This window comes from Perissodus microlepis, chromosome 22 (genome assembly GCF_051167445.1).
Source record: "Perissodus microlepis isolate ML-2025 ecotype Zambia chromosome 22, ASM5116744v1, whole genome shotgun sequence".
Lineage (NCBI taxonomy): Eukaryota > Metazoa > Chordata > Actinopteri > Cichliformes > Cichlidae > Perissodus > Perissodus microlepis.
In genome coordinates this window covers 696,927-709,895 of record NC_140481.1, presented here as the reverse complement: position 1 = coordinate 709,895, position 12,969 = coordinate 696,927, and the positions used below count along the sequence as shown (strand labels likewise).

The 12,969-nt window shown below is 45.9% G+C and overlaps 1 protein-coding gene across 1 annotated transcript; it reads left to right on the top strand.

Annotated features, from left to right (window-relative positions):
* Positions 1 to 438: 438 nt before the first annotated feature.
* Positions 439 to 12,441, top strand: vps45 (vacuolar protein sorting 45 homolog). The gene is made up of 15 exons (XM_084919641.1): positions 439 to 685; positions 802 to 936; positions 1,025 to 1,085; positions 1,533 to 1,612; positions 2,738 to 2,806; positions 2,891 to 3,028; positions 3,272 to 3,382; positions 3,604 to 3,738; positions 3,971 to 4,084; positions 6,611 to 6,778; positions 6,920 to 7,078; positions 8,702 to 8,809; positions 8,999 to 9,120; positions 9,196 to 9,327; positions 11,579 to 12,441. The coding sequence occupies exons 1-15, from the start codon at positions 593 to 595 to the stop codon at positions 11,664 to 11,666; spliced, it is 1,713 nt and encodes a 570-aa protein (XP_084775767.1). The 5' UTR covers positions 439 to 592; the 3' UTR covers positions 11,667 to 12,441.
* Positions 12,442 to 12,969: the final 528 nt, after the last annotated feature.

Below are 12,969 nucleotides of genomic sequence, written 5' to 3'. Positions count from 1 at the left end.
ATCAGTTTGGGACTGTTTTTATTTACAGAGTCTATAAACTCTGATTAAAGACATGAACGGCGACCATCAAAGGCTCTAATGTAACAGCTCCGGAATCTACCTAAACTTTCCAGCCCAAAGTGTTAGGATGGTGTGGCGATTTCTAACACAACAACCAACAAAATGTAAAAAGAAATCAGTAAATATATTTATATGCAAATAATATACATGTTAACGAAGACTAGTATTTGTTGTTGTTGTTGTTTTTGGTATAAATAAAGCATTTCACGAGTGGAATTGTGTAATTTACGTTTTTCCATTTTAAAATTCTGACTGAAGGATGTTATTCTACGTCAGCCTAAAAGGCAATATCAACGTGCATTATTATTATTATTATTATTATTATTATTATTATTATTACCAGTTTAGAAAAATCTCTCAGAACCCGATGACGCAAGCAGAGTGCGTGTGGCACGTGACGTCAGGGACCCGGAAGGAAGTTTGCTCCAGTGTTGTTATAGCAGCTCCGCAGGTAAAGAGACGAAAAAACCCTCTCTGCAGCCGCTGCTCTTTGTTTATTTGTTTTTGTTTGTGGTCTCTGAGTGTCGCCATCATGAATGTGACGCTCGCGGTGAAGCAGTACATCTCCAAGATGATCGAGATCAGCGGGCCCGGGATGAAGGTGCTGCTCATGGACAAGGAGACGGTGAGGCACCGACCCAGGACTGTTAGCGGTGCTGGTGCTCAGCAGTGTTTACAGCAACGTTACTGTGTCTGATGGTGTCTGTGTCTGTGTCTGTGTGTGTGCGTCTGTGTGTTCAGACCAGTATAGTGAGCGTGGTGTACACTCAGTCTGAGATCCTGCAGAAGGAGGTTTACCTGTTTGAGCGGATTGACTCTCAGAACAGGGATAACATGAAGCACCTTAAAGCCATCTGCTTCTTGCGGCCCACCAAGGTACAAACCGCCCTCTGAGTAACTCTGTGTGTGTGTCTGTGTGTGAGGTAACACCATCTGCAACTGTGTGTTTGTGTGCTTGCTGCAGGAGAATGTGGAGCACCTGATCCAGGAGCTGAGGAGGCCCAAGTACAGTGTCTACTTCATCTGTAAGTTTCCACAGTGACAGTTAGGGCTGGAGTGAGAGGAGAACAGGGTTGCTGGTTTGGCACTCGTTGTCCTCGGACAGTTCAAACATAGTTCGGAAGCTAAGATACACAACTGAGTTTAGCTTTGCTGCAGAATCCTAGAGATCAGCAATCTTATCAGAAAATTCGTTATACACATTGAAGAGGGGCTGCTAAAAGCGAATCCTGCTGCTTTTAATGATGCAGTCTGATTAAACAGGGTGACACTGTCATCAAATGTGAGGTATCTTCCACTTACAGCTGTGGACTTGTCAGCTGAACAGATATCAGAGATTTCTTCTCTGGAGTTTGGTTTGGGGCAGAAGTTTGTTTGTACCTGAAGTCCATCAACTGACTGCTCTGTGTGTGTGTGTGTGTGTGTGTGTGTGTGTGTGTGTGTGTGTGTGTGTGTGTGTGTGTGTGTTTCAGACTTTAGCAACGTGATCAGTAAGAGTGAGATCAAGGCCTTGGCTGAGGCTGATGAACAGGAAGTGGTGGCTGAAGTCCAGGTGAGTGTCAGGACCTCAGAGGAAGCGTGGGGGTTTAATATTTCTACATGATGAAAGATCTCTCTGTCAGTCATGGCGGCTCATTTTTAGCTGAACTTGACTCTGCCAAAATACATCTTAACAACATTAATATAATAATATTAGTCCAGGGTCTTTTTCTGTCTTCACCTCCTTGTTGCAGAGAGAGGTCAGCTGATGCTGCAGGGTTAAATCTTTGTGTCATCTTCTCATTGTTTCAGTTTCATTAACCAACATGAATCCTGTGAACTCGACCGTTTGCTTTGTTGGGTTGTTCTTTTCAACTAATTATGAGCTTTGAGTCAAAGGAGCAACTGAGAGTGAGATCAGGAGCAGAAAAACAGCTGTTGGTTTTTCCATCTCATCAGTGAACATAGTGATTTGGGTAACGGCGGCACGTTTGTGATTTTTAGGCTGGATCCAGTTAACCGTGATTCACGTCCGACATGTGGAAACCTTCAATCTTTGGACAGATCATTATTTCACTGATTAAACATTTCCTCTAATAATACAACAAATACTTGTTTATAATCAGAGTTTAAGTTGACTAGAGCTACATTCAGCTGAAAGTGTTCCTCTGTGACGCCTTCATCTGATGACATCAGTAACATGTAGCCCAACATGCTACGGTTATGAATATGTATGTAATATGAAAGAATTCCTTGCTATTAACATCCAGTTTGGCCTGCATGACCATCAGTGCTACATCATCATTTCTCCAAGTGTCAGGTGAGATGCTGACAGTCACAAATGGAGGAGGAGCTTACTATGGCGGTTTGTGGTCGGGCCGAGCTGTTTGATCAAATTTAATTTTAAAGCAGACACAGAACAAAACTGTGCCGAGGTCTGAGAATTCATAGGATGTCCTGGCAAGCTGTCGTCCTCCCTGCGTGAGCATCACGAGGACAAACTCGGCGTCATGTTTGCTGTGAACACAGTTCTAACCCTTTACACACCTGAGTGACATCATCAAAACCAAAGTAGCAGAAGTATAGCTTACTGTGCGTGTGCGTGTGTGTGTGTCTGCGCGTGTGCATGTGTGTGTGCGTGTGTGTCTGCGCGTGTGTGTGTGTGTCTGCACGTGTCCGCGTGTGTGTGTGTCTGCAGGAGTTCTACGGAGACTTCATCGCTGTGAATCCTCACCTGTTCTCCCTGAACCTGCAGGGAGTCACTCGGGTAAGAACCACAAGGCCCTCAGTGTCAGAGCTCCGCCCTAAAAAGCTCCACATGCTGCAATCACATCACCTGTGTGTGTTTTAGGGGCGGAGCTGGGAACCCTCTATGTTGGCACGCTGCACTCAGGGACTGACCTCCGTCCTGCTTGCTCTGAAGAAATGTCCGATGATCCGCTACCAGTTGTCCTCAGACATGTCCAAGCGGCTCGCGGAGAGCGTCAAGGTTTCCACAGCAGCAGCATCACACACGTCATCACACACGACCTCACTGAAAAGTGCTTTTAATGCCACTACAGGTTATTTTAGCGCCGAGTGTCCTGTTGGCTGTTCAAAGATGATGTCAGCTCTGTGCTGTAACCTGAGCACTTTGGTTAAAACACTTGAGCCTCAAGCTGTTAACACTTTTACTCAAGTAGTACTCTGAAGAATAAAAGTACTACTCAGTATTTTATTTGTTTGTTGTCAGCAAATCATCACGAAGGAGTACGAGCTGTTTGACTTCAGGAAGACTGAAGTTCCTCCTCTGCTGCTTATCCTGGACCGCAGCGACGATGCCATCACGCCGTTGCTCAATCAGGTGACCGGTCGCTGTCCTCTGTGACATCGATGAAGAAATGAATTAGAGGAAATCTTTTACACTTTTAATAATTCTGTCATCTTTCACACTGCATCCTCTGCAGCTCATTTGTCACTTTCATTTGATGGCTGTTGTGTGTACAAAATAAGCAAATCATAAATTCACTGGTTGTGTGTCTGTGTGAAGTGCGTGCGTGTTTACGAGCTTTCGCTGTGTTGCAGTGGACATACCAGGCGATGGTCCACGAGCTGCTTGGCCTCAACAACAACAGGATCGACCTGTCCAGAGTCCCCGGGATCAGCAAAGACCTGAGAGAGGTGGTCCTGTCAGCTGAGAATGACGAGTTCTACGCCAACGTGAGTCTCACACAGCAGCACATCTGCTCACATCTGTCAGCATCTGTGCTCAGCGTTAATGGGATTGAAATGAGTGACATAAACAAGCTGCGCTCGTCATGTTGGTAGGTTTCTAGCAGACTTTAAAAATGTGATGTCTCAGCTGCCCCTTCAGTCCAGGTTACAATGGTAACTGTCAGAGCAGAAACGAGTCCTAACAGTCACTAACCTCGCTCTCTCTTCTCCTCGTTAGAACCTGTACCTGAACTTTGGAGAGATTGGCACCAACATAAAGAACCTGATGGAGGATTTCCAAAAGAAAAAGCCAAAAGAACAACAGAAGCTGGAGTCCATCTCAGACATGAAGGTCAGGCTCCAGCCAGGGCTCAGCTTGTTTACTGATACAAGTTTAAAGGTTTTACTACATGAACATCGACCCCAAATGTGAGTTCCTCTGCAGTCCAGAGGCTTCAGCAGGGAGTCAGTCCCCTTGGACTCCTGTGTTAAAATGCAGAAATAATCATGTTTACAGCCTGATACACAACTGGTTTGGCCTCTGTAGTTAATTTCCCCGTCATAGCAACTGCTGAAAAATGATGGAATGCTCCCTCTGGGTTGGAGGATGGAGGTCGCCACAAGCAAGAGAGTTGAAATGATGGGGAGGTGGAGCGTGAATCGGGCCAGCGAGTTGGTGCAGTGTCAGCACTAATGTGGGCGTTGTATTGGACTGTCGTGGTGAAGAGAGAGGTGGCCAAAGTTCTTGATTTAGCAGTCCACCTACATTCCAGCCCTCAGCTGTGGTCATGAAATCTGAAAGGCAGCTGAAATGAGGTTCCTGTGCAGGGTTGCTGAGCTCAGCCTTACAGATCGAGTAACTCAAACCTCCAGATGGAGTGGAGCTGCTTCTCTTCTGTGTTAAAAGGAGCCAGCTGAGGTGGTTTGGGTATCTGATTAGGATGCCTCCATGGCACCTTCCATTGGAGGCGTTCTGGGCACAGGGAGGAGATCCCAGGGTAGACACAAAAACCCCTTGACTAGCCTCGGAAGGCCTCGTATCTCCCAGGAGGGAAAGTGTGAGGCGGGGGGAGGATGTCTGTAAGAACCTGCTTACCCACCATGACTCTGCTTCAGAAGAGGATCTCCAAAAGTTGACTCTGTTCATCTGGACGTAGCGTTTGGGGGAGAAACGTTTCGTCATCATCAGGTGACGTCTTCAGTCTCAGCTGACTGCAGGTTTCAATCTTATAAACAGGACATTTGCATAATGACTGAAACCAGCCCACTGAGGGAACAATGGGCTGGGAGGTCAGTTCCTTCATCATAATTATGCAAATTCTCATGGCCACTGATCAAAGCCCTGATGGAAATCTCACAGTCTAAGAAGGCTAACCTGCCACTTTTCATATCCTCCCTGGTGAAGTTGATGTGTCGGTCCACCGAGTTAATGTGATCCATGAACTGTGGAACGTCCTGAGATTTGATTTTCACCCAGGTGTCATCCACATATCTGAACCAATGGCTTGGTGGTGTTCCAGGGTAGGATAGCAAAGCCCTCTTTTCCACTTCTTCCATGTACAAATTGGCCACGATGGGTGAAACTGGGGAGCTCATGGCACACCCATGTTTCTGCCTGTAGAACTGACCCTTGTATGTGAAGTAGGTGGAATGAAGACACAGTTCAAACACACTTGGTGGATGCTGAGAGCGGTCCTGCTGCTGAGGTCATCCTGTAATCTCTTACGAACTACCTCCAACGCTTCTGTGACTGGGATGCAAGTGAAGAGAGATGTAACGTCGTACGAGACCAACAGTCAGCTGAGACTGAAGAAGTCACCTGATGATGACGAAACGTTTCTCCCCCAAACGCTACGTCCAGATGAACAGAATCAACTTTTGGAGATTTACTTACCTGGATGATTGAGCATCAAGACATTCAGAAGAGGATGGTTGGATGGATGAAATTGAATGGATAACAACCGTAAGGCTTAAAGATTGCGTTGTTGGGGCGTGGCCCAGAAACTTGCATTTCCTAACTTCTGATTTGGAGTCTCCTGTATTTAAGACTTTTATTTGTACTCATCACCCAGTGAGTCGCTGAGGTTGACGTATTTAAAAAGTTATCCAGTCAGGGCCAACAGGGTGGATGAGATGTGACCCGAGGTCCCTAAATCTGGTTTTATGGACCACAGATGTGTCCGTCTGTGCACCGAAGTCAGACAGCAGAGGAGTTTTCCCTCACCCGAGATGCGCTCCCTGCAGCCCTCCTGACTGCTGGTTGTTGGAATCAGATGACGTGAGCAACTGCTGGATATTGATTGGCTGACAAATGGGCCGGAATAGAGCAGGGAGCGTTCCCTTGGAATGGGAGAACCGTCCCGCTTTAGCGGGATCACACTCCTCAGCCTCTATGCCAGGGTGATGGAGAGGAGAGCCCATCTGTTAGCCGAACCTTGGATTCAGGGGGAGCAATGTGCTTTCCATCCTGGTCATGGAACGCTGCATGAGTGTCCGTTTTTCCTTCCCAATGTCGCCAAAGTGCTGCTCATAGGGGGTCATATGACTGTTGGGTTTTTCTCTCTATGTAATATTGTAGGGTCAACCTTACAGTATAAAGTGCCCTGAGGCGACTGTTGTTTTTGTAATTTGACGCTTTATAAATAAAATATAATTAAACTGAATGTTGGGCGTGTCCCTGGGAAGAGGGCTCAGGCCAGACCCAGGAAGGCCGGGCTTCTGTGCTCAAACTGCTGGACCTGGATAAGGAGCAGAAAATAGATGGAAGGAAAACTTTTCTATTTATTTTTTCTTGTATTTGTGGAATGTTTGAATGTTTTAATTATGTGATGCTTTTCAAAAAATGTTGATGATTTGTGTCCTTTGTCACCCACTGTAGGCATTTGTAGATAACTACCCCCAGTTTAAGAAGATGTCGGGGACCGTGTCCAAACATGTGACGGTGGTGGGCGAGCTGTCCCGACTAGTGTCGGAGCGGCAGCTGATGGAGGTGTCGGAGGTGGAGCAGGAGTTGGCCTGTCAGAATGACCACTCGAGCGCTCAGCAGGTAAATGTCAGCTGTTCCGTCCTCCTGAGCTTCACGGGTTTTTTGAATGTGTCATAAATGAAGGTCATTCTGGATGCGTTGTGTTGACTTCCTGTCTTCCTTTCCTGCTTGTTTGGGTCATAACACAATATCTTCTTTCAGAATGTGCGGCGACTGCTGCAAAATCCACGCGTGTCTGAGCTGGACGCCGTCCGCCTCGTCATGCTCTACGCTCTGAGGTACGAGCGCCACAGCAGCAGCATCCTGTCATCTCTGATGGACGAGCTGAGCAGAAGAGGAGTGTCTGAGCGTCACCGCAGGGTAACAGACAGCTCTCCAAATGCTCGTGCTAGGATAAAGGCTCTTACTTGACAAAGCGTCGGTCTACAGAGGGGCGTTAGACAGGCCTGTCTGCTTTCTCCCTCACTTCCTGTCATTTTTATCGAGCCACTAGTGGCAGCAATCTGACCAAACGTGGATGTTAAAGGAGTTCATTATGCTGACGATGTGTTTCCTTAGGAACTCACGAACCTCGCGTATAAAGACGATCACACTTATAGATAAGTTCTCATCCATGTCAGATGTTCTGTCTCTGAATTGTAATCTTCAAAATACCACCAGCAGTCAGGTAACATCGGATATCCAGGTATAAATGTTTCCACCAGGCTCTCAGACCTGGTTGATCGTATTCCTTCATCGTCCTCTACTGGACCTAGAACAAGCATTATGTGTTCAAGTAACAATCTCTCCTCTGCCCTTCATAAGCTCCAGTATTAAGCATCATAACTGCTTTAAAAGCCATAAACACCCCGCTGACAGCCTGGTGGGGTAAGTGCTACAACAATCAGATCACATAAAGAAAACACGACATTTTTCATTGTGGCATGAAAAGGGATAAAAAATACAAGATGTTTATTTCATTTAAAGAAGTTGTAAATTTCTAGAATATCAGCAGCTGCAATCGATAATACAGGAAAACTTTAGCTACAATCAACTGAATGGAGAAATACCTACTTGGGGAGCAAAATTTTGAAATGTCTGTGCCCCCAGAGGGTTAACAAAAATGTCTAAGCTATTTTTTTAAATTGATGAGCCAGTTTTCCTCCCAACTGTAACGTAGGAGCGAAATCTTTCCATCAATCCAGATCCAAACATCTGGACACGAATATGCTGAAACGTCTTCACAATGACACGTCTGACTGCTTCCCTCGGGGGCGGAGAACTGCTGTGTAGGTGGGGGGGGGCCTGGGTGCTCGCTCACACACACACACACACCGTCATGCAACACATAACTCGCACACAGGATGTAGGGCCATTCACACGGCTTTCGTGGCTGTACTGCGCAGTAGCCCTGCCCTCCTTTTTAATTGAACTGGGACTACTGGGGGGTCCACAGCTCGACTAACACGTCCAGTGTTGCTATTTTCACAGCTGTTACAATAAAGTTTAATGTCCATTAAAAAAACAGATTAACAAGGTTTAGTTGAGTTAGGTGTTAGCATGACTTGACTCGCTGGTTTCTATGTAAAGATGATGATTAAAATGTAGACCTGTGCTAAAACCTTGGATGTAAATGACAGATGGTTAGCCTGGGACAGACAGATATGCAGGGATGAGGCTGAGGGTTCAGTTGTTCTCAAGGAAAGTTCAAGTTCAAAGACCCCGACAGGCAGAGACAAAAACCTGAGATATTCCACCGTATCCGTACCGATACGTTGCTGTGTGGTTTGCATTACTGGCTCTGAGAATAAGTGTTAATCAGCCCAGGAGTCACTGCTTTCTGAAGCATTCAAACACAGAGTGTCTGTGACGTGTGGAGGTTAAAAACGTGCTTTTTCATGCACAGTGCTGATTAAAAACCTGGCTGAGCGTGATGGCTGAAAAGATGAGGGGCCGTGTTTTGTGAGAGCGGTAAAGCTCGTGCTTTCCCTTCTCTTCGTTCAGATGGTTCAGGCTGCGGTGGAGTACGGTGGGAAGAGAATCAGAGGAAGTGACCTCATCACACCCACAGACGCGGTCTCCATCACCAAACAGTTTTTCAAAGGACTAAAGGTACAAACAAACACATGACAGAACCTCTTCAGCACAAAAGGTTTGTGTTAAATGTCGTCACTGTTATTTGATGAATCGGGTTTAAACTGTTTTTTTCTATTGCGCCTCCATGATCTCACCTGCACTTTTAAAAGTACAGTTTTTCGTGTGTGTGTGTGTGTGTGTGTGTGTGTGCGTGCGTGTTGTCAGGGTGTGGAGAACGTGTACACTCAGCATCAGCCTCTGCTTCACGACACGCTGGACCAGATGATCAAAGGGCGACTCAAGGACAGCCAGTTTCCTTACCTGGGAGCCAGCAGCCTCCGAGACAGGTAGCACTCACCTGAGAGACTCACAGACACAGAGAGGAGGTGCTGACATGATTCACACCTGTGGATCTGTTTCAGGCCTCAGGACATCCTGGTGTTTATGATCGGAGGGGCCACGTATGAAGAAGCTCTGACTGTTTACAATCTGAACCGCAGCACACCTGGAGTCCGGATCGTGCTGGGAGGAAGCAACATCCACAACACCAAGAGGTCACTCACACTCACTCACACACACACACTCTCACACACACACACTCTCACACTCACACACACTCACTCTCACACACACTCACACACACACACTCTCACACACACACACTCTCACACTCACACACACACTCACACACACACACACTCCTCGTACCTATGGTACGACAACTTTTCTTTGTGCCCCTGGTACTCTGCGCAGAAACACTTTGCCACACACACACACTCACACACTCACACACACACACACACACACACTCTCACACACACACTCTCACACTCACACACACACACACAGACTCACACGCACATTCACACTCACACACACACTCACACACACATTCACACTCACACACACACACACTCCTCGTACCTATGGTACGACAACTTTTCTTCGTGCCCCTGGTACACTGCGCAGAAACACCTTGCCACACACACACATTCACACACTCACACACACACACAGACTCACACGCACACACACACTCACACTCTCACACACACACTCTCACACTCACACTCTCACACACACAGACTCACACACACACACTCACACTCTCACACACACAGACTCACACTCACACACACACACAGACTCACACACACACACTCTGTACTGTTTGGTTCGACTCCTGTTGATAAACCGCTCCAGTCAAACAGATGAAGGCTCCCTGATCGCACAGCACTCAGTAACCTGGTTTTCTGCGTCACTAACAGTTTGTTTCCAGATGAAGATGGCAGTAGCTGAAATGCTGAGATTCTTTGGACCCATAATCGATCCCTGAGCAACTCCAAATTTCATTTCAGCAGGGTGCAGCGTACTTCCGTTATAATGAAGAATCTTAACGAATCGTAGATTCGTGGACGTCACACTGTCATGTAGGGCTGCCACGATTAGTCGACTAGTCACGATTACGTCGACTATCAAAATCGTCGACGACTGATTTAATAGTCGACGCGCCGTTTGAAGCTTTGTAAGATCCTGAAAGACGCAGGAATAAGTAGTAGGATTTAAGAGTGTAATAACGGACTGAAACAGAAGATGGCAGCACTGCATGTACAAGGATGCCAGCTGCCGTTAAACCCCGAAGAAGAAGAAGTAGCTCTGTCCCAGAATTCATAGCGCGGCCCAGCTCAGTTTCCAACAATGGCGGCAGCTAGTTAGTTTTAATATTACTCTTATTATTCTTTCTGGGTCACAAAATAAACGTTTAACATATTTTCAGGCGAGAATGTAGCTGTGTAAACCTCAAATATCTGCTCAGTTCATCAAGACACCACATATTTTCAAAAGCGCTCCGACGTTTTCGGAGACGTCTGTTACCCACTAGCTCGATAGCTAGCCGGGGGCAAGGCTAACTAGAGCCGTGAGAACACCGGACTCCCGGCAAATCGTTTTCAAACCCACCGCCGTCTTTCGCTACTCAGGTTAAACATGATATATGAGTCACTTAGATAACTTAAAATGTTATTGTTTGGCCTTTTTCAGTGTTTTATTTGTTCCTGAGTAAATCGGTTTGGCTGAGATCAAAGTTATAGTTTTTACACAGCTGAATAAACGTCAAGCAGACAGCTGATTATCAGAAGTGTGAGATGCTCCAGAATTTACTCCGGTGTCCCGTTATATTTTAGATAGCAAGGAGTTTATTAAACTTCACCAAAACAATCTGCAAACTTCATTAAAATTTAATAAACTATCATCTTGTCTTTATTTTTAGTTAGCACCTGAAACACTTAAAGCTGTAAGCTAATGATAGTTATATAAGAGCAGATGCTGCTGCTGCAATAAGCTGTAGCTTTACGTCCAATGGATGATGATCTGATTAGTCGACTAATCGCAAAAACAATCGGTGACTAGTCGACTATCAAAATAATGGTTTGTGGCAGCCCTACTGTCATGTTGCGCAAGCTGAGAACATCAGAAACATCCAGACTTGTTGGTTTTTGGCTTGAGTTAAAGCCAAAGTGGTTATTTCTTCATGTTCTGTTCACAGCTTTAGTTCATCCTGGAAGTTTGAAAACTATTTTTAGGCCAAGGAATTCACAGTAAATGAACCATGTAAATCTACTTCCCACAGAGAATGTTTTGTTGTTTTTTTCACAGTAATCCAAACGTCTGTGGGGAAACAAGAGCTCGCCAAAAGTGACGCCATCGTCAGCATTATCCTAAAAAAACAATGTTTTCACCTTTTATTATTTTCTCCACTTCAGCTGTGTTTACCTCCATCTGTATCTTTCTGTCTTTGTCCATCAGTTTTCTGGAGGAAGTGATGTCAGCGACAGGTCACAGCAGCAGCAGCAGCCGAGCACATGGAGGTGGTTTCCATAGCAGCAGGCGCTAAGCACAGAGACTCGCTCTTCTTCCTCTCCTCCAGCTCTTGTGTGATGAGCAGCATCGTTCCCGCCGTCTGTGTTTGTTTGAAATGTTGGACACTTCTGTGAGCGGACATCATCAGACCGTCCCTGTGACATTAGAAACACCTCTGATCAATAACTGTAACTGACAGCAGAGCTGATCAACTCTGCCGCTGCACAGCACGGCTCAGACTGGACTCCGCTTTAGTGTCGCTTCCAAATTAAAATAAAAGATGTGAATAAAAAGGATATTGTCTTTAAAATGAAAAGATTTCAAATGTTTTCCTCTTCCTGTGTGTTAAAATACAGAATCCAGGACGTCTGGCTTGTCCTCAGCCTCACACTGTTACTGTTACTGAAACGACCTGTGGGCCACCACTGTGGCCCCTCAGAGCCACTGACAGTAGGCAAAATGACATAAAAATGAGAGGCAGACAATTCATATAACAGACTACAAGCTATCGTCTGACCTGGACTAACATCACTGGTCTGCAGCCGGCTGTGAGACGAGTGCTCAGAGACTGTCTGCAAACACATTCACTTACAGCTTTGCTCTCATACAGTGTTTTCACCTTCAAAAGCCCTGATTGTAGCCCCACTGTTTACCTTTGCTGTAAATATCAGACTAACCTCATTGGACCATCAGTCAGTAACGCTGCTGCTGGACTTACATTTTGTGGAATGTCCCTTTAAAGTGTCTGTGTGGCTGACTGTGGTTGTTTCAAGTTTCAAAGCACTAATAAATAAAAATGTTCACACAAACGGTGTCTCTGTTAAGATGACGTTGGACATGGATCTTCAGTGTCTCCTTAGAGGACAGATCTCAGTGGTTCTGGAGAGACTCTGAGCACTACCACACCAAACCACAAGGAGCCTGATGAGGTGGTTCAGGCACCAGGATGCCTCCTAGGTTAGGTGGAAGGAGGCCAGGACGCACCCAGGAGCTGTAGCAGTAAAAACAGAGCCTGTGACCTACAGCACATATCTCTCTACTATCAAATAGGATACACGAATAAGGAAAACATTGGAAAAGCACTTTGTGGAAACAAAATAAAGGTTGTTCAGTTTCAGCCTAACCCAATCTTTGCCATGCTCTGGTGTCCAGCTTTGCAGACTGATGCAAGTTCATTGGTACGAGAAAATGAGGACAGAGAACATGGACTCTTCTGCTGGAAGTGGATACAATCCTTGAATATCCTGAATCTGTCCAAACTGTTTATGCCGTCTTACTGGCAGGTGCAGAGAACTTAGAGTTTTTTGTTTACATGTTGTCACGCTGTGATATTTGTT

Excerpts from the sequence above, each read along its gene's own strand:
- vps45 (XM_084919641.1), top strand. The coding sequence starts at position 593 with ATGAATGTGACGCTCGCGGTGAAGCAGTACATCTCCAAGATGATCGAG. Across the intron at positions 1,613-2,737 it reads AAGTGGTGGCTGAAGTCCAG|GAGTTCTACGGAGACTTCAT; the intron begins GTGAGTGTCAGG and ends GTGTGTCTGCAG. Across the intron at positions 3,029-3,271 it reads GGCTCGCGGAGAGCGTCAAG|CAAATCATCACGAAGGAGTA; the intron begins GTTTCCACAGCA and ends GTTTGTTGTCAG.